General features: G+C 46.7%; 1 protein-coding gene across 4 annotated transcripts; it reads left to right on the plus strand.

The window, feature by feature from the left end:
* The first annotated feature begins 3978 nt into the window (after positions 1-3978).
* On the plus strand, positions 3979-20304 carry MTHFSD (methenyltetrahydrofolate synthetase domain containing). 4 transcript variants are annotated; one of them, XM_007427301.4, is made up of 8 exons: positions 3979-4130; positions 5550-5653; positions 6897-7010; positions 8054-8167; positions 9114-9204; positions 10689-10801; positions 11607-11732; positions 14758-20303. In XM_007427301.4, the coding sequence occupies exons 1-8, from the start codon at positions 4109-4111 to the stop codon at positions 15253-15255; spliced, it is 1182 nt and encodes a 393-aa protein (XP_007427363.1). In that variant the 5' UTR covers positions 3979-4108; the 3' UTR covers positions 15256-20303. The 4 variants fall into 4 exon arrangements, with proteins under 4 accessions (XP_007427363.1, XP_007427362.1, XP_087992300.1 ...); XM_007427300.4 differs by lacking the exon at positions 6897-7010 and adding an exon at positions 7038-7151 and having other exon boundaries at positions 3980-4130; positions 14758-20296; XM_088136174.1 differs by having other exon boundaries at positions 3983-4130; positions 5553-5653; positions 14758-20304.
* The last annotated feature ends 353 nt before the right edge of the window (positions 20305-20657 follow it).

The raw sequence follows: 20657 nt of genomic DNA on the forward strand, positions 1-20657 counted from the left end.
GGCGCGGTGCTGGGGAGGCCTCTCCCGAGTCCCTCGAAGCTGTTACGGGAGAGCAGAGGAAAGACGGGGGAGAAGGTTGCTCTGGCGGAATTCGTGCTCGTGATGATGATGATGATGATGATGCAGACGATAATTGCCCCCCTCTGCCCTGAAGTGTGACCGTTGTTATTAAATCATCATCGTCATTAACCATCGTGGCAATTAACCTTCCTCACCGTGGATGGAATCTGAGCCTCTCAACGCGAGGAGGAGGAGGAGAACCTCCCCAGAGTCTCCTGCGCGTAACTTTTCGAAAACGCTGTTTTTAAGCAGGTTCGGCTTCAAGGCCAGCCTGCCGGTTTTCCATAAGGACACCGGCCATCCTCCGCAGGCGGACCCGTTTCTGAAAGGTGCGGAAGCGACCGCGCCGAGAGGGTCCTCCCGTCGTGTCGCGGCGCTCTGGGATTCGCTGTGCCGAAGGAGCCGAGTTGGGTGAAGGGAAATTCTGGGGAAGCCGCCTTCACACTTCGGTCCTAAACTCAATTAACACCTCCATCCTAAATACCTGGAATTAAGAGAGGAGGGACTCTGGCGGAGGAGGGAAAGGGGGAAAGGTGTTTTGCGCAGAGGGTCCCACTTGGCATGAAATGTGCTGATTGATTTCTTACGTGCTTAGGCGCGCTTAAGACGTGCACAGATAACGGGGTTGAATATTATTCGGTAAAGCTGGCCTGAATCTCCTAACTGCCCTTTCCCCACCTTCCTCCCCCCGCCCCGCCCTTTGATTTATTCCATTAGAGACACGCAGGACCGGATAATTAACTCGGTGTGATTTTTCTGTCTTTTTCGGGCTGACAAAGATCTCCTTTCGTTTGGGTAGCAAACACGGGGACCGGAGACAGAGAAAGTGACCCCTAAAAGTGTTTTACCACCACCACTTCTCAGTCCCTTTTTAAAAAGGGGAGGACAGGAGAAATTGGACCAGACGTTTAAACTCTCTTCTCTATTTTTGCCACCGTTTTGGTTTTGGGTTTTTTTGCAAACGTTTCCATCCTGGCTCTTTTAGGAATGAGGTGAGACTGCTCCGCAGTGTTAGGTATACTTGGAAGTAATTGCCTCTGTAACCGTGTGGGCTTTCTCCCACGGATTATGCCCAGTGGCGTCTAAAACGCGAACTTTTCGAAGGGAGGAAAGATTAAACGGGTGGGGACCACCGCCCGATCGCCTTCTGATGGTTTCCCCAATTTTCTCTTCCAGAAGGAGTGGTTTTGATCCACTGATTTCAATTTAGCATGCTTTAAAATGAATACAAATTTAAAATAGTCTTTGCCTTTCTAAATGCATTTATTTATAATAAAAGGGACATTTTTACTTCGGAGTTCAGAGAAGCGTTTATGTTTGGGGAAACGAAGCTGGGAAACTACAGTGCTCCAGTATGAAAATTACAAAGAAATAAAAATCAGCTTTGGAAGAAACGCATCGGAAAAGCTGACTTCTTCTGAGGACGAACTCAGAGAATATTTGTCTTTTCAAATGCAGGGAACTGAGGGCCAATTATTTAAACTAGGTATAAAAGGAAGCTTTAAAGAAATCCTTTAAAAAAATAAAATAACTTTTTTTTCGATTTTTCTCACTTGACTTTTCCCCCCGGGGGCCAGGGAGGTGTCCTTGTGTGAAAAGACAGCAAAGAGATGAAAAAAGCTAAAGAAATTAGTAATGTTAAATTAAGTCAAGAAAATTTTTTGGTTTGAAATATTCTTAAATGCTGTCATGTTTTTGTTCTGAATAATGATGAGGATTAATCTGCTTTCCAAAGTCTGATTAAATATTGGCCGAAAATATGAATGAAATAATTGGTCTGGTTTGGGAATTGAACTAGACAGAGGGACAGACAGAAACGGGGGGGAAAGGATCTAATTATGCATTAATTATCATAATCATGTACTGTAAATATCTGATAGAATTTTCGAAGGAAAAAGTAGGTTTTCTTCTCTTTGAGAATAAATCTTGCTTTCTATACCTAGATTCCTGATGGTCAATTTTCTGGAAAGGACATTTGTATTAAATTACCAAAAATAAGAGAAAGATATTTATTGTTTCCCCCTAATTAAACCACCCCCAAAACCGCAGTCCTTTGAAATAAAATTCCTACCAACACATGTATTCACATAATTACGGATCCTGAAATGGCACCGTCTGTCCTGTAAATCAGGGATAACGGAAAATCGAGACCTTTTACCGCGCGAACTAGTTTTGTAAATCTAGACGCAAACCTCCCGCTTCTTCGGGGTCCAAGACATACTGCGTTGGTCCATAACATTTAGCACCTTTACATACATCGCTTCCTTTCCATTCCCTCCCCTGTGAAATTGTTTCAAGAATGCAAAGCCTCAGGGGTTATGGGCAAGGGTGGTCGCACTGCTGGCCCGCAAAGGCAGTGGAAATCCGCGGAGCCGCACCGATTTTTTGTTTTAGCAGCAACCTCTCCCTGGAGTTTGCTGCCCCCTACAAGTCAAAAGAATGAATTGAAACCTGCCCGGGGAAAAAAAATCGGTCTCTTTGAAGACAGTGACACCGTGTGTACGCACTGTGTTAGTACACACGCGCGCGCGCACACACACGGAGCTAGGATACAGGAACGTAGCCATCGCGGCGGGTGGGCGTCTGTACGGAGCAAAACTTCCAACACGCATTGACAATTCCACAAGCGGACAATTCCAACATTCTGGGCTTTCCAGAACTCTTAGCCAGGCAGGGTGTTACGAAGAGAGGAGGGAGAAGACGGAGTAATTTGTCCCCCTCCCCCCGAAAAAGAAAGAAAAAGAAAAAAAATCAGTCGTTACTTGGAAAGGGGGAAAGTCCCCAACCGCAGCGCGTCCTCGACTTCGCGGTTGGGCTACAGCTTCCCGAATGTCAGACAGCGTGGGTACTCCCCCATGAGGACTAGAAACTCAAAGAATGGAGTAAATCCCAGTAACCTAATTTGAGCAGACGGCTAGAGCGGAGACGACCCCGTTGAACTGAACGGGCTTCCTTCAGAGCAGAGGGTCTCGCCGGTAACAAGGCAGCGCTCTTCTCGCCAGCTGCGGGAGGAAAACCGCTCGGCTGGGCTGAACCTTCTCGTTCCTCTTCAGGCGTTTGGATCCCACGGCCGTGATTCCGCCGGGCGTGCCCGTCGCGGCTGCGGCTTGGCGTCCTTCGGCTTCCGACCTCCGGGAGAGGGCCCGGCCACCTTCTTCTCTGCCGGCCTCCTTTCCAAGCAAATCCGAGGTATTTGGGGAAGGAAGCCTCCGTGCCCGGCTGGGCTCCGTCTCCCCGAGTGATCTGTCCTCCTTGCAGTCCAGAAGGCTGGACTTCTCGCCCGGGGACCGGCTCGTGCGGGGCCAGCCTGCTGCAGTCCCCGTCAACCGCCTTGCTGCAAAGGGGCTCCCGGTCTCGCTTCGGAAGGGACTTACCTTTTGAGCCCCGCCACGCCGTTTAGCGCCCGGCGGAACCCCGGCCCGGCCCGGCCCGTTGCCCCGAAAGTCCAGTCCCACCACGTCCCTTCCTCTTAGCTGCCCTCTGGCGGCGTCCGGATTTCGGCAGCCCAGCTCCAGCAGCCCGGCATCCTCCCTTCGGCTCACCTGCGCTACTCTCGGGTAATGAGCGGGCAGCCCAAAGACCTTGAACCGGCGCCGCTGCGGAGGACGGCCTGCCGGCCGCGCTCTCCGGTCTCCACAGCCTCGGCGGAATCTGCTCGAAAGCGCTGCCAGTTTGCCCGCGGGCAGTTCTACCGGGCAGCCCCTTGGCAGACGCCCGTCCTTCTGCGCCCCTGCGCGCAGAGAGGGAGAGAGGCAGGCGCGGGCGCGTTCCCCGAGACAGGCGGGGTTCAAACGTCGCGGGGCCGCCTCTCCCGGAACCGGAGGGCAGCAGGGGAAGGATGCCGGTCGGCGTGCGCGGCGCCCCGGAGAGAACTGCCCGGCAGGGACTCTCCGCCGCTTGTCCGCGCTCGGCTGCCGTAGCGCGAGCCACACGTGGCGCGGGAGCCCAGAGGAGGCGCTACAATGTAGCTGGCGGATCCGGCGCTCGGTTACAATGTAACTGCCTGGAGGGGCTCGCGCGTGCTCCGGGGGCGCACCCGGCGGGGAACATGGAGCCAGCGGGCAGCTCCGGTAAGGGCAGAAGGTTACAGGGAAGCCGGGGGCAGAGAAGGGCCGGGAAGCGCTCCTTCGCTCGGCAGGCAGAAGGCTCCGGCACGGAGCCTCCTCCCTGCCCGGATGGGGGCGCATTCTCACGAGCTAGCCTGCCCCCGCCTCGGAACCCCCCTGCGGTGTGGCCCCGGCCGCTGGGCGAGCCGCTGGTTCCCCGAGCGAGGTGGATTCGATTCGCCGGGTCGTCCTGATCGCGGAGAAGCTGGCAATGCTTTGCTTAAGCTGGCGCCTTCCTAAGAACGTTGGACTACAGCTCCCATCGTCCCCTGCCACATAAAGAAGCGTCTTGCATTCCTGGGAGAAAAAAAACATTTAAGGTGGGAGGGTGGTGAAGTCGTATGAAAGTGACTCGGTTATCCACTGCATTTCCCCCCACCACCACCACATGAATGTTGCCTTTTAAGTGTTTAGGAAAGAGGAGAAAAAGGCTTGTAATTATTGCAAGGTGGAGAATTGCCTAGAGCTCTGTGCAAGTCAAAAAGGATATAGGCATTTTAAATAAATAAAGGAGGTAGGAACATAGTTATCCATCTATATTCTGCATTACAGGTGCACTCCTATACACGTCCACCTAAACTGCAACTCTTCTGCTCAGAAAGTTTTTCCCAAATTGATGTGGCAGTTCAAACCAACACAACTGGCTAATCTCCCTTCAGCCCCTGAAGGGACCTGGACTGATTTTCTGAACTGCAGTGAGGCTCTGAATCAAAATGGGCTTCATTCCCACCCGCGTAAGAAACACAGTAAAAGGGCCTGCCTTGCTGTCTGGGAAAGTCAGGCCGTTCTGATCAGAAACAGTTGTTGGGGGACAATAATGGGAGCCTGTCCCCAGATGTTCCTTCTGAGTTTCCTGTCCCTTTCTTGGAGGGACCAGATCACTGTTTTCGCTAAGAGGGAAGATCCATCCTGTTTGCAGGGCTGGCCACGGTTTCTTCCACCCAAGGCAGGGAAGGGAATTCCTCAGGCAGCCAAATAGTTGAGTTCGGTTGTGCATGCACACACGCATGCGCCCATACACACACACACAGTTGGTAAGCTGCCAAGTGCATAATTACTACCTTTCTGCTGTAGAGAATATGTGTATAGCTCAAGGTTGAGATGTTGTGTCCAAGTGCTGACGATGTGACTTAGTTTGGTAATGAAACATCTGGGGAAAAAAACCTAAGCTCTGTGAACACCAAGATCCCAATATTACTTCACACACACACACCCAGTAGTTGTCAGAACTGCCTTTTTAAAGATAGCCAGTCTGGAATAGCTGCTAAAGTCATTAAAACAAACAAATATTTTATTGCTTAGCTTAGCCTCAGAGCTAGATCCGAAAGGATTGGGAAAATGTTAGTATAATGTTGGCTTTTCTTCTCTTTTGCCTGGCATGAGGAGTTTCCAAGTGGGACATCCGAAACAAAATCTGGGATTACATGGAAGCAAATAACCTGGCTGATTTTCCAAGACCGGTCCACCATCGGATCCCCAACTTCAAGGTATTTATCTCCCCACTGCCCCCACATCCACAAGAAGATTTAAGGATTCCCATGAAATGATGCTTTTAAAGGTGCAAAATTAAATTCCAGCATGCTCCTGCGATTATTATAAGCAAGAAATACAGGGTGCTTCCAGTTAGAGGACTCAAACAGTAGTGGTCAAAAGGCTCTCATTAAACTCCCAAAAGTGTAGTTTTTAATCTGACAGAAGAGAGAAAATACTAAATGTATGGGACTAGTCATTGTAAGTATTGATTTTCATATTAATAATTAATTTAAGCAATTCATCATCCCATTTAAAGGGGCATTTGAGTAAGCTATACTTGATTTTTGTCCTTCCTTCCTTCCTTCCTTCCTTCCTTCCTTCCTTCCTTCCTTCCTTCCTTCCCTCCCTCCCTCCCTCCCTCCCCTTTCCCTTCCCTTCCCTTCCCTTCCCTTCCCTTCCCTTCCCCTCCCTTCCCCTTCCCCTTCCCCCCTTCCTTCCTTCCTTCCTTCCTTCCTTCCTTCCTTCCTTCCCCTTCCCCTTCCCTTCCCCTTCCTTCCTTCCTTCCTTCCTCCCCTCCCCTTCCTATATATATATATATATATATATATATATATATATAAAATTAAGAGTTCTTTCATAAAGTAAAAGGCAAATCTAAAGAAAAAAAAGAAAAGAAAAGAAAGTGCAAGAAACAAAAGTAAGAAAAATAGCTAAAGAAACAAAAGTCTACAAATAAATGACTTCCGACCTTCTTTTCAACAGATATTAACAAACCCGTTATCCTTCCTCCCTCACACTTGGTCTTTGTCAAGTGTGACAAGTTTGGGGGGAGGGGGTGATTCTCAGCCCACCGTTTAGAAACTAAGGGCAGCCATAGGTCCCCAACAGGTTGTGCACAATCATGCATATTTGTGCACATACACACACCCTGTTTTGTTAGTTAGGTGTCATCAAGTGGGACAAAGGCCACCTTAGCAGTAATTTGTCACTCTTCATTTCAAGGGATCCAGTGTTGATCCTGACACATGGCCTAGAGCAGTGATTCTCAACCTTGGCAACTTTAAGCTGTATGGACTTCAACTCCCAGAATTCCCCAGCCAGCCATGGGTGCCAGCCTCTGGGAGTTGAAGTCCATACAGCTTAAAGTTGCCAAGGTTGAGAAACGCTGGCCTAGAGAGATGAATTAGGTGACTAGAAGGAAGGCTGGTTCCATAGTTGTATGGATCCCCCACTGATCTGAGCTGCCTTGCCCCACAGGGAGCCTCTCTTGCCTCAGCACGATTTCCAGATTTGTGGGAATTCCAGAGTGCCAGGACAGTTAAAGCCAACCCTGACTCTCCCCAGAAGGACATCCGTTTTTTAACCCTGGAAGTGAGTAGGCCCTGTTTTCCCTTGCAGGGATCTTTCCAAATAAGTGGGTCCATCAACACCTGGGATGTGTTTGATCAAGCCCGGGAGGTGAAAGTGGATCCAGACAAACCTCTCGAGGGCATCCGTCTGTCTGCGCTCCAGGTAAACCAGTTTTCATCGCTCGGCTCTGGGACAGCCTGGGCTCTGATCTGGACCCCAAGAAGCCTCTGCTGAATCAGTCCAGATGTTTCTCAGATGCCACACCCTGCTCTCAACGGTCCCTAAAAGCCATTCCTACCTTATGAAGCTCTAACAGTTCCAAATATTTAGTCCACTTAGTCATTGTAACCCACTCCCTCCAGTGAATATTTTCTTCTTCCATAACCTGTCCTAGTTCCTTCCTCATGCCATTCAATCTTCTCCTCCCGGTCGCATTTTGTGGCAATGACTTCCCTCAGTTAATAAGGGATGGTGTGAGGAAATACTTCCCTTTGGTTTGTTTTCTACTATTTTCCTAAATAGACCCTGTAGGAGGAGACCCACATTAGCTTACAGTAGCCAAAATTCAGGAGACTTCTTCATCTCCATAAGGGATGTCCTACATAGTTGCCTCTAGCTGACCTTCACTGATCTCAAAAAGCTAAGCAGGGTCAGTCCTGGCTAGTCCTTGGATGGGCAACCACCAGAAAATTTCAGGGCTCTGGGCTGGACTAGAAAATTGGAAAAAAAAAATCTTTGAAGACCATCATAAACCGTATCCACATTGACTGTTTTTAGCTTTGCGGTACACAGCCCAGAGTCACTTGTGGTGAGATGGGCGGCTATATGGATTGGATAAATAAATAAATAAATAAATAAATAAATAAATAAAGTTGCTGATAAAACTACTTGAACTGTATCCACAAAGTCACCAGGAGCTCAGCTCAGTTTGGAAGAAACATTACCTGTTAGCATCGTCCTGAGTCCTATGAGCAGAAAGAAACATTCCTGGTTTCCTTTGAATCTGGGTGAGGGAGAGTTATAGCTGGAAGGCTGGTCCATTGACTTATTTCCTCTTCTTGCAGGCCAGAAAAACACTCCTGGTGCCCACCCCTCGGCTGCGTACTGGGCTGTTCAACAGGATTGTCCCTCCTCCTGGAGCAACTAAGGAGACACTCAGAAAATGTGCCACCTCCCAAGTAAGTGTCAGAAACAAGTGGGGAGGGATTGCAGGATGTGGCTGATTGGGGACAGAAGCTCACCTTCTACCTGCCCACTTCACCGTGGCACTTTGGTGCCCTCTTGTGTTGAAATGACAACATGGATCTGTGTTCTGCATATGGGATAATCCGTAATAGCAAAAAACCAGCCTAGAAAGTTATGGCATCTGAATTGCTCATAGATATTGTCAAGTGATATGAGGTCCAGAGATGGTGCGTACCTACTAGAAGGCATGAACGGTTGGGGTCCATGTGGAGTTAGGACATCAATGCAGAAAATAAGATTGGGTTAATGCAACATCTTAAGCCAACATTTGCTTAATTTGGTCCACTGAAACAATCACATTTGGCTGTGTAGCCCACAACCCTAGCTAAAACCACACTAGCCAGAGGATGGATTAACACAATCATGGTGATTTCAAAAGCTAATATGATTAATTCAGTAAGTGCATGTGAATCTAGCTCCTGTGACAAGGTGTGGAGTGAGGTATCCAAAAGACAACCAACAATAATTAGAAAAGGGTAGGTAATTCCCAAGAGCAGCAATGGAAAAAACACAACTGTCCTCATACTGATGAACTGTGGTTGGGCAGGAAACCATGATTATGACTCAGATCAAAGGTAGTAACAGCAAATTGCAGTTCTATGCTGGCATCTCTCATTCTGGAAATTTATTTGCCGTTTTTCAATCCAGAAAAGCATTGAAAGTCTTGTGTTAACTGGGGCAGAGCTTAACCTGCAGTTCCATGCCTTTCCTGAAGATCAAGTTGGTCATTTCCAAAGAATCCAACAGTGTCAACTGTTGAGAACAGAGGAAGCTTCTGTTCTGTTCCAATGGGTGGAAAGATAATTTTGGGGAAGGGGGATTTCAAAAGTACTTTCCTTCCGCTGTCTTTTCTTTGATCTCTCTTTTTTTTTTCTTTAGGGTGTCAGAGATTATAGTGTCCCCATAGGGCTAGATGCAAAAGTCCATGTGGACCTGATTGTGGTAGGATCTGTGGCTGTTTCTGAGAAAGGTAGGTGGCTATCAAACCTGTGACCATCAGGGACCTGCCAATGAAGGCCAGCACCAGAAGGAGAAGTTGAACTTAAACTCTACACTATGCTATTTCGACAGCAAATATGAATCAAATACAGTGGTACCTCGGGATACGAACTTAATCCGTTCCGTGACTCTGGGCGTATCCCGAGTTGGTCGTAACCCTAAGGAAATTTTCCCATAGGGTTCAATGTAAATCCGGTTAATCCGTTCTGCCCTCCGCTCGAATTTGGTCGCAACCCGAGGCAATTTCCCATAAGGTTCAATGTAATTACCGTTAATCCGTTCTGGCGTCCACGGACCACGCGTCGGCAGGAAAGCGGCCTGGCGCGGCGTGGTGCAGCGCGAAAACGGCCGGGTGCGGCGCGGCGCGAAAACGGCCCGGTGCGAAAACGGCCTGGCGCGGCGCAGCGCGAAAACGGCCCAGCGCAGCGCGGTGCGGCGCGAAAACAGCCCGGCGCGGCGTGAAAACGGCCGCGGACCACGCGGCAGGGCCGGAAAAACAGCCGCGGACCACGTGGCACGGGCAGAAAATGGCCACGGACCACGTGGCACGGGCGGAAAATGGCCACGGACCACGTGGCACGGTGGAAAATGGCCGCCGATCTGGTTCGTACCCCGAGGCGGAGTTCGCAAACCGAGGTAAATTTTTGGGGCCGGAGCTGGTCGTAACCCGAAAAATTTGCACGCAGAGGCGTTCGTATCCCGAGGTACCACTATAACAACCTTCAGTTCAGAAGTAGTCTACCACTGAATATCAATTCTTGGGGAAAATAAGGATTATTTCTGTCTTGTACATTGGTGGACTGGGGCAAAGGGTTGTGCCTGGACCTAAGTTATGTCACCTTCAGAGCAATGCCATCATACTAATACACAGTATACACATTTTTTTAAAAATCCAGAAATGAAGAAATGAGTTTCTAAGGATAATGTTAGGGCTAAAACATAAACCATAGTTCTGACAAGGTGGCTTAAGTCCTTGGTTTGGGGGGATCAGTCATGACAAGGAGAAACAAGTGAGCCCTTTATTTGTATTTGTCTTGAAAGCTTGCCAAGCTATTCTTGCAGAAAGCTGGGATTTATTGTGTGCAAACTTCAGCACCAGCAGCTGGGACCTGATCCGAGCATGTGAAAAGAAAGAGATGTTTATGCAAACCCTTTTCAGAATTATAAGCGGCATGCAACCCCTTCGAAGAGATCAATTTCTCTCTTCCATGCAGGCCACAAGCTTTGTTTCTTCATCTTAGTCCCTGCTAACATTTGAGATTGTTTTGGCCTCTCCCAGTAAAATGACGGGCTGCCAGTTCTCTGGAGGACAATTTCAGAGGGAATTTGATGAGGTGCAACGACCACTTTGCATATCAGGACCACCTTGAGAGATTCCTCTCCTTCCTTTTTGCCCATCTATAACTCAGTTTTTGCATGCCTGTTTCAGACAGGTGCTCCCTTTTCTTACTGTAGGCTGGCGGATCGGGAAAGGAGAAGGCTTCGCAGACATGGAATATGCCATGATGGTTTCTATGGGAGCCATAGGACAGAGTACAATGGTGGTCACAGCTGTCCATGATTGTCAGGTAATGGTTATGGCAAGAGATAGAAAGCAGGGGCTAAAAACTTTTGGAAAGGAGGGAAAGAGAGATTTAAGGCAGTGTTTCCCAACCTCAGCAACTTCAAGTTGTGTGGACTTCAAGTGCTGGCTGGGGAATTCTGGGAGTTGAAGTCTGCCCATCTTAAAATTCCTGATGTTGAGAAACACTGGTCTAAGCTAAACATTTCTCATAAAAGGACGTGGTGGTCCAGCTCACGTTGATCAGCGACAGAGAGTGGCTCTGAGGCCCTCTGCCCACTGGCTTCCAGAAAAGCAGCGGTGTGCCATTTTAGCGTAATCTATAGTGTAATCTGTAGTCAGGATTCCAATACTGTATCATCTGCACCAGCTCCATTAGAAGAGCTGGTGCTCACTGAGGTAGAACATCAAGCACAATTTGTTTCAGAAGGTCCAAGTTTCTTTGCCTGCAATGCTGGAGAGCTTTCTCCTGGCTAAGATTAATCATTCGGAGCAAGTTGGACTCTATTCTGGTTCTGCCTAAGACAACTTCATCTACTGTCCAGTATTCTGGGCCCAAGTCAAGGTTCTGGTGTTGATCATTAGAACCCTAAATCAGCCTTCCCCAACTTGGACACCTACTCAAGTTGATCCATGAAAGTCAACTTCCAGAGTGTGAGAAAAGGCCAGGCTGGCTGGGAAACTCCAGAACTGAAGTCCATATTCCTGGAGGGTCTCCAGATGTGGGAAATGGTGCGAGGGAAGTGCTGTAGTGTCACAAGGACCCCAGTGTGATTCAACCTACACATTGGCATCTCTCCTCTTCTCCCTAGGTAGTGGATATCCCAGAAGAACTTCTGGATGACCATGATCTAACTGTCGATTATATCCTTACCCCAACAAGAATCATCAAGACAGAATGCAAACGGCCAAAGCCTTGGGGAATCATGTGGCATAAGGCAGGTTTCCTCTGAAGCTTAGCTTCTTATGGGATGGGAAAAGGTTCCTATTCCCAAAGCATCTCTCCACTTTGGCATTCCGTGCTCTGCAAATAAGCCTACATCGTAGGATATGGAACCAAGCTGAAATGTATCACTTAAACCAGTGTTTCTCAACCTTGGCAACGTTAAGATACGTGGACTTCAACTCCCAGAATTCCCCAGCCTGCATGCCTGGCTGGGGAATTCTGGGAGTGGAAATCCACACATCTTAACATTGCCAAGGTTGAGAAACACTGACAAACTGTAGATGTAGGTATTATAAACATTAGAAATTGAAAAAAGATGCATTTTGAGAGGCATTCCCACCTCTTAAGGAGAGGAATGTCTCTTCTTATCAGAAGGAGTCAAATGTTACGTGCTTTGGGCTTGGGAATTTTGGCTCGCTTTCCTCCTGAAAGAGATACACCCGAGTGCTGTCCCTTTATCAACCTGATGTGTCAAGCGCTGGATTTTGTGGAGAGGTGCAAATTGTTTTCTGGACTGTGGAAAAGATGTCCACCTTGCCTTCCTCCTCTGCAGAAAGCTTTTTGCTTGAAGGAAAAGCAAGAAAAGACTCAGTCGTGAGTGACCATGCCTCAACGCAAGCTGATAAATGTCCAGTAGTGCAGAACGAGATTGTGGAGAGGAAAGAGGAACATTGTGAAACTGACAACCCCACCATATGAAGTTGATCACCAGTAGGAAAAAAGGGAATGGAAATTCCTGGCAAAAGAAATCCATACGCCCTTGTCCTCAATGGCCCCCCTTTTTTAGCAGACAGACCAGCATCCTTCTCCAAGGCTGTTTTAGAACTGTATCAGGGGATGGCCAAGATGACAAAGTTGTGCCTGTTGGGGAAGTGAAACTCAGATGAACCACAGAAGAATCTTCCTTGCTTCATTTCAAGACCAGCGGAGGATTCTGAACCGTCTTCAGAAGATGTGTGGCCAGAGCTGTTCCTTGAAGCACATTGGGGTGGCTTCTGCTCTCTTTGGGCTGCCCATGAAACCAAGCAGGGGAGAAGTCCCTGGGAACTGACATTAACCAACAGTTTGGCCCAAGGCCTGACGTCTACCTAGCTAGATTTCCTATGTGGGCTTTCTTTCCTTCCTTCCTATTTCTATCAAGGACGGCCTTGGGTGCTACTGCGCTCAAACATGGGAGTTCCTGTCTCCCTTCCATCTCTCCCCATTGCTTTGCATGCACACACACACACGCACAGGCACACATGCACATCACTCCTCTGGTGTTGGAATTCGATCTCCATAAATATTTTCTTGGGCGTTTTTGGCTCCCTCGCCTCTAATCACAAGGGAAATCTGCCAGGTTCTGGCAAAGGCTCCAGAGACCCTTTCATCCTGGTGCTGATTTTGACACTCCAGCAGACAGGACTGGTCTGCAGTCAAGCCCATTTATCCTGCCGATCTGCACTTATCAGAGAACCTGAGATGAAAGCTTACAATCTGCCCGGGGGCAAAAGATCTATCTCCAGGCTCTGCCATCTGTTTCCTTGATTTAACACATTCTTTTTGATCACAGCACTGATACCTCTCTGGCCAGTGATCTGGATGAGGACGAGTCTCCTGTGAACTCCCACCCCGCCTTAGTACTTCCTCCCAATAAGGAGGAAAAGGGAAAAGAAAAATACAGCGACTTTCATTTGAATGGCAAATGCTACGTGATCTGGCATTTTTGAAGACATGTCAGCAGAGGAATTCTCAACATATGCAGCAGTGGGATGGTTACGTTTTTCTAAAAGGATCCTCCCCTTTTTTATTTTCACTCCCCTGTGTAAGTTTTCACAACTGTAGGTGATCTTGCCTTCTTCACGTTCAGAATTGCCAGTTGAATTTCAGGATAAATGTCAACACTGGCAGAAGAGCGGTTTGGGGAGGATGCTTTCCCCACCCCACCCCCAAGAACATTTTTTTTCAGAGCAGCATACCCAAGACCGGCACTTTCTAGATTGGTTGGACTACAACTCCCATCATCCTCCAGCCAGCACAACCCCTGGGCAGCAAGTTGGGGAAAGCAGATGAGGCATCTTCACCCAGAGTTGGTCTGCGCACCGTATAACTCAACTTCCCTTAAGTTCCTCTTTTTTCTTTTTTTAAAGAGGAGCAGGGAACAAATAAAAACAGAATGGACAAGCAAGTGGCCATGGATTTATCCATTCTGCAAGGAACGTTCTTCTAGATTTGGACAACGGGAGAAACACAACAAAGCTGGTACCTTCTCATTCACATCAGAGGTTGCTGAAGGATCTCCCAAACGGGGACCTCTCAGTTACAAAGATGTCCTTCTAAACCTACTATGCAACAATTAGCTGAGAGGTCAATGATTTTCTCCCCTAGCTAAAATCTGATGGGGAGAGGCAACCTTATTCATGAAGAGTGAACATGGTTTCAACATCAACTAAGACTTAGGAAACCTGGGTTTGAATCCTCCCGCAGCCATGAAGCTTTGACAGGCACCTGTATCTCCTAGCCCAGACAATCTCAGAGGGTTATAAGGATGAGAAGAACAGAGAACTGTGTTTGGCAATGACAGCTCAGGTAAACAAGGCACGGAATAGTATTTTAGTAATATTTTCATGCTGCTCCTTTCTGCACAGACCGTTGCAAGGACAATGGGGTTTCAACAGGGCAGTTGGTAATGCTCAGAGTCTCTGATTACAGGCTGCAAAAAAGGCCAACGTGTTATAAGATTCTCCTCTATCATTTGTGATATATATGCAGTCCTTCCTGGCAATGTCTTGTAAGAGTAATTGGCCTTATTTTAAGCATCTCTTGGTGTCCTCGTGATGCTACTGGAAAAGTTGGGTGGTATTTATTTATTTATTTATTATTTATTTATTAAATGTATATGTCGCCCATCTCCCCCAGGGTATATTATGGGAGGTATAATCATTACACTGTAAATTGTTTAATGTGTGTGTGTATGTCTCTCTCTCTCTCTCTCTCTCTCTCTCTCTCTCTGTATATTTCCTTTCCTTTCCTTTTAGATCAGTCATGAAGTGCTGAAAAAAATCCCAGTCCTCAAGATTCTTCATTGCAGAGAGAAACAAGAAGGCAAAGATGTTTTCCTCAAAGGTGAACAGCCTGATACTTTGACCGCTGGGAAGTCACCAAGAGTAGCCCATGAGAATTGTCCAGGAAGCCTCAAGTCGCAGGGTGAGACCCGCTTGGTCCAACCAAGGCAAGAAGAGGGGGCTGTATCAGATGAAAGAGGCCACCTCAATGTTCCTGCCACTGTCTACATTGGCAGCATCCCACCCAGAACCAGGGTGAGTGAGCTAAAGGATGCCCTCCGAAAGCACCACGTGACCCCAGCGAGGCTCACCTGGCGTGGTGCACAACACCAGGCCTTTCTCAGCTACAGTGATAAATCCGAGGCTGAAAGTGCCATTACAGCACTGCAAGGCTTAACTCTCCAAGGGGGCTTGCTGCGTGTCGAACTGGCTAGGAGCCAGTGTGGCAAACTGGCTCCTAGGCCCCGTTAATGGAGAGGGCCTGCTGCAACCGATGAAGACACCACAGCCTGATGGTGGAACCATCCAAGAGTTTGCCCCTTTGCTGAGATGGCCTGCTTAAGATGAGGGTCTGGTGCATCCAAATTCTTTGATTATTTGCATGAAAATGATTCTCTTGGCCCTCTGACGTTTTCACACCGTTCAGGGGAGGAGGTACCTACGTCTGTAGTCTTCTGGATACAGTTGAATTAACACTCGTAGCATCCTTCCTGATGGTCACGGTTGCTGGCGATGGACATTCAGCAAAATTTAAAGGGCTGTAATTAGTATATGCCCCCCCCCCCCACACACACACACCACAAGGCAACAATGATTCAGAGTTTTGTTGTCCATGTCCTTAGAAGAGGAGGGAAGGCTTGGCCTTCATGGCAAGACCCGGAGGTGGCAATATGGTCTATTGCAGGGTTCCTCAACCTTGGCAACTTTAAGACGGGTGGACTTCAACCCCCAGAATTCCCCAGCCAGCAGACGGATGGACTTCAACTCCCAGAATTCTGGGAGTTGAAGTCCACCTGTCTTAAAGTTGCCAAGGTTGAGGAACCCTGGTCTATTGGGTTGCAGAAGGAAAGGCCCTCTTTGGCATTTAGCTGTTCTGTCCCTGGCGCAAAGTGTTTGTCCCTTTGCATAGTGCAACTTTGAGAAATGCCCATCCTCTGTCTCACTGCGATGTGTCCTGGCACCCCTCCTCGGATCCTTATTGCACAACCCGTATAAAGCAAGTCATCATGAGTTGATGCTTATCAAGCAAGCCTTTCTTTGAAAGTTTTTCAAAGTTGCTAAGCGCAGAATGGTTTGAAAAATCGGAAGGAAAGGCAAGTCTTAGGAAGGATTTTCCCCCCCTTCTCCTGGTAGATGTGACTCTAACCTTCTTCAACCTGGCACCCTCCAGGTAGCTCGGTCTAGTCCCACGGCTTGCTCTTGGATGGCATTCAAGTTGGGTTGGACTGTCTGAGACTCTAATGCCGTCTTGGCCAATGAATTTCAAGCCTCAATCATTATTTTCTCTTCAGGGGATTGTTGACAGAAAGGGTAAATTTAGAAAGGACTCACAAATGCCTATGCAAAACAAAAACACAGCACTTTTTTAGACCGTGAGTGTGCGTGTGTGTGTGTGTTTCTTTGCTTTGTTTGAACAAAACGTTGAATTTGGCCGTACTTCTTCCTCCACAGAAGCACTTTTGCAGCTGATCTCAGGCAAAAAGTCAAAATAAGCAATGAAATGTTTCTTTACTTAAAAACACAAGAGTTGGAAATCTTTTTCGTACCTCCAGGGTGTGCTACTAAGTATATTTTAAGTATATTATTATGCCTCAAGAGAGGCGGGCCTTTCACAATCCATTAACATAAACCTTCCCAAGGTTGTAAGTGTTACAGTCAAAAGAAAAAGAAAAAAGAAAAGAAAACTTGCAGAATGTTTTGCTGTATTCTTTCCTCGGCTTATTTCTTTTCTTTCCTCACCGAACAAAAGCCAGCGCTTGATGCAATAACAATAGCACTGTGCAAGGGTTCAAGAGCCATCAACACAACGGGAAGAACAGTGGAATATATTCTTCCTTCCCTCCCGTCCCACCCGACCTTGGACATCCTTTCTCCAGAGTTGAAATGTGTTGGCCAATTTCGAAGAACGGCGCACCTTATTTTTCCACCCCGTCAAGGGGTCATTTCACTGGGTGTGCACCAATGAAGGGACTGCTGGGAACTAAAATGCTGTAAGAGATTGAAAATCAGAACAGTTTGGTGTGGGGGGGAATGATTGGATTGTAGGCAAGTCTTCGAAGTTGCTGGTGAAAGTCACAATTCCCAGACAGTAGAGGCTTAACAAAGTCCCAGTTCCAACCCTTGTATTATTATTTTGTTTTCAGCTGAAGTGGCAAATTGAAATTATGTGCAGGTTGGGTTTTCTTTTGGGTAGGTAGTGCATAAATATGCCGTAAAAGTACTTAAGCGACTCATCTGTTGCAATTCTCTTGATTAATTGCCCATCAGCCAATTGGGAGGCCAGTACTTAAAAAGTCGGAATTTGCCATCTTGAAAAGAAGCATTTCTTGCTTTGCTCTTGCTGCTGCAGAATGCATGACCGTGGAAAGCTAAAGGTTAAAAAAAAAATCCTATTTTTAAAGAAAAATATTTTAAAGTGGTGCGGTCTCTTTACTATTTAATCCATTTTTATATAACTTCCTGTATTTGAGCTGTTCCGAGAATACAGGGTTTTTAAAAAAAGAAAAAAAAATCATTGATTTGAGTATAAAAATGGGGAGGAGGGGGAGGCAAAAAAATTTGAACAAGAGGGAAAATAAAGAGGTGATAGGTGTACTGGGTCATCTACAGGAGTCAAAAAAGTCAGCTGTGCAATCAATCCCCCACCCCCTTTTTAAGTGAGTTGTGCATGGAACACATTTGAACGAGAGGTGGAACTGTGATTGCATTCTCATAACTCTCATATTTCCTTTCCTTTTTTACACCCCCATCTCCATTGCCCCTAGCGTGCAAATGAGGGTAGTGTGTCATGGTTGAGCTTACATGATTAGATTGTGCATTAAGAATGGAAATGGCTCTTTTCTTATTTTTATCGCTCCTTAATATATTTAACGTTGTATGTCTTAGGGAGCTGGGAGTCTAAATAAATAAATAAATCTAGTCCCCGCCCCCCATGAAATTTATCAAAGCAAATGCAGTCCTTTGAAAAGTTTTCCCACCCCATTTCGAGGTGATGGTTAGACTACGTGTGATGGATGGACTAAGATATAATTCACAAAGAGGCTTATCAAAACCGCCACCGGTTTGCAACAGAGAAGTGACATGTGGACTTTGTCTAGCCAATTCTGGTTTGTGGCCTTGAGCCACGGTTTGTTAAGCACGGTTTATTACCCAAGCCGCAAGTGTCCGCATTCACGCAGCACCACGATCCATTAGCTACGTGGCACAAACCACAGTTCTGAGTTTTACTAATGCAAGTTAGTAAGCTAACACCAAGGCAGCCACATGAAGGCTGAATAGAGTATCTAACTTGAGCCAATGGTTTGGCCACCCAAGAGCATCATCATCATCATCATCATCATTTATTATTATTATTATTATTAAATTTATCAGGGATGAACTTGCACCAGGCAGGCTGACCTGCTGTCAGAGCAGATGCAGGAAAATCAATGTGTATGGAAAGAAGGAAGGAAGGAAGGAGGGAGGGAGAGAGAGAAAGAAAAAGAAAGAAAGAAAGGAAAGAAAGAAAGAAAGAGAAAGAAAGGAAAAGAAAGAAAGAAAGAGAAAGAAAGAAAGAAAGAAAAAGAGAAAGAAAGAAAGAACGAACAAGCAAGCAAGCAAGCTTCCTTTTTCAGAAAGAATTTAACTATTAGAATCTCAAGAGGCGATTTGCTTCTCAGACTCCTACCACTTTGGACTGTTTAGTTTAAGAAAAGCAAAGTTTTCATCTCGAAAAGGAAGTTATCATTCAGGCTGTTGAAATATGGGGTTATTCTTTGCTACTGCCTGTAAACAGGGAGTGGGAGGCCTATTGTACATAAACTGCTGGTTCCTTGTGAATCTCTGGGGAAGCATTATTAGATCCTGTTCATCCAGGTGTGAGGTTGCCTTCGGATCATTAGATTCCCAACCTTCCCACTGGCGTTTTCCAATAGCGAGGGGCTATTTTCGACATTTCAGTCCTGATTTCCTTTTCCAAGAAGGAGTGGGGCTCAGAATATCAAGTGCCCGGAAACCAGCCAGGCCTTCAGCACTTAAAGAAAAAGGATTTCACTGGAACGATTTGGCTCACAAATGTATCTCGCATCTTCCGTTTTGAAGCTTCAGATTACTCAACATAAATAGAAGTTTTTCTTCGTAAAAGCTCAAGTTAGTAGAAACAGAACATTCCGTGAAATTGAGCTGGACGTGCCAGAAGGCTGCTTTTTGCTTGCCACCAAGTCTACAATGTCCAGCAGGTGGCACAGTGGGTACACAAAACATCATCCAAAGGAAAGATGGCCACCATGAGGGGTTTCACTGATTAGCCTTCCCCTGTGTGCTAGTTACGTCTTTGATGCCTGTAGTTTTTTTCTTTTGATCCAGATTATTTCAGGTGAGAATATGGGACTGGTGTACAATAATCTGGAGGACTTCTTGGAGGAAAAGTTGGATCGTAGACCTCCCCACTTTTTGACCAGTTCTACTTCCTTGTAGCCCCCATGTGCAACACCCCCAAGGACACGTGAACATGATGGGACCAAATGGAGTAGGGCAAGCGGAGGCTGCATGGGGTCGATCCCTTGTCTCCGTCGCATCAATTTCCAGGGGGATGCTGGAATTCTCCTGTTAATGCTGAAGGGCCCAAGGACAGTCCCTAGCTGCAGGGTGCTAGGAGACAGATGCACAAGCCTGCAAAAATCATCATGGTTGTTACACCATTTTGGTTGAAGGAAATGAAGCCAGTAATTTTTGGGGTGTTTGCAAACTCTTCAAAAGAACAGAGTGGCTGCTGTTTTATGTTGTTTGAATGATAAATACTCTTTTGACGCAGAGATGTGGATTCTTGCTATAACAGAAATAAAGCTGCAGGTGGCATGGGATCTCATTAGAAGTTCCAAAAATGATTATATGAGATGTTTCTTCCCTGTTACTTTTGGCCTTCAGATGACTGAATAGCGGATGAATCAGAGCGATCATGTTAAAATCTTTGATCAAAGGAAAAGACTTACTGGCTACAGCTCAGAGCCATTAATTCTGATGGTTCAGTGCAATCTTGGTGTTTGGAGGCAATGTTCACAGAAGAAGAAAAAATCTCTGGAGTTATATTATGTTTATAGGCTTCCTGCAGATAAACAGTTTGCCACTGTGGACTTTTGGTGCTGTTGAACCTGTGCAGAACAGCACCAAAACTGGTGCATTAAGCGTTCATAACCTCCCATTCTGTTCATCAGGCCATCTGTTTGGATTGAAATAAAGTTTGTAAGGACACAGGAAAGGAAACTCTCTACTGTCCAGTGAGGTCTTGAGTCTGCAGAGTTTGAAATAAAACATTGAAAAGACATTGACAGGAGAGATCAAACTAAGCTTCCTTTGGTAAAATGAAGGTTTGAGTTCCATCCAGGATATTGTGTCTTAGCCTATAGGATGAAGATATAAGTAAGAAATGGATTCCCTGTCATTGTACAATCTGTCTGTCTGTCTGTCTAGGGCAAGTAAGGGAGCCAGAATGGAGAGATTTTCAACTGTTTGAAACAGGAACATCTAATGCAGTGTTTCTCAACCTTGGCAGCTTGAAGAGGTGTGGACTTCAACTCCCAGAATTCCCCAGCCAGCCTTGCTGGCTGGGGAATTCTGGGAGTTGAAGTCCACACCTCTTCAAGCTGCCAAGGTTGAGAAACACTGATCTAATGGAT

The sequence above is a fragment of the Python bivittatus genome, unplaced genomic scaffold (assembly GCF_059951505.1).
Source record: "Python bivittatus isolate LINGU-HERP-01145 unplaced genomic scaffold, Pbiv_v1 ctg000190_np1212, whole genome shotgun sequence".
NCBI lineage: Eukaryota > Metazoa > Chordata > Lepidosauria > Squamata > Pythonidae > Python > Python bivittatus.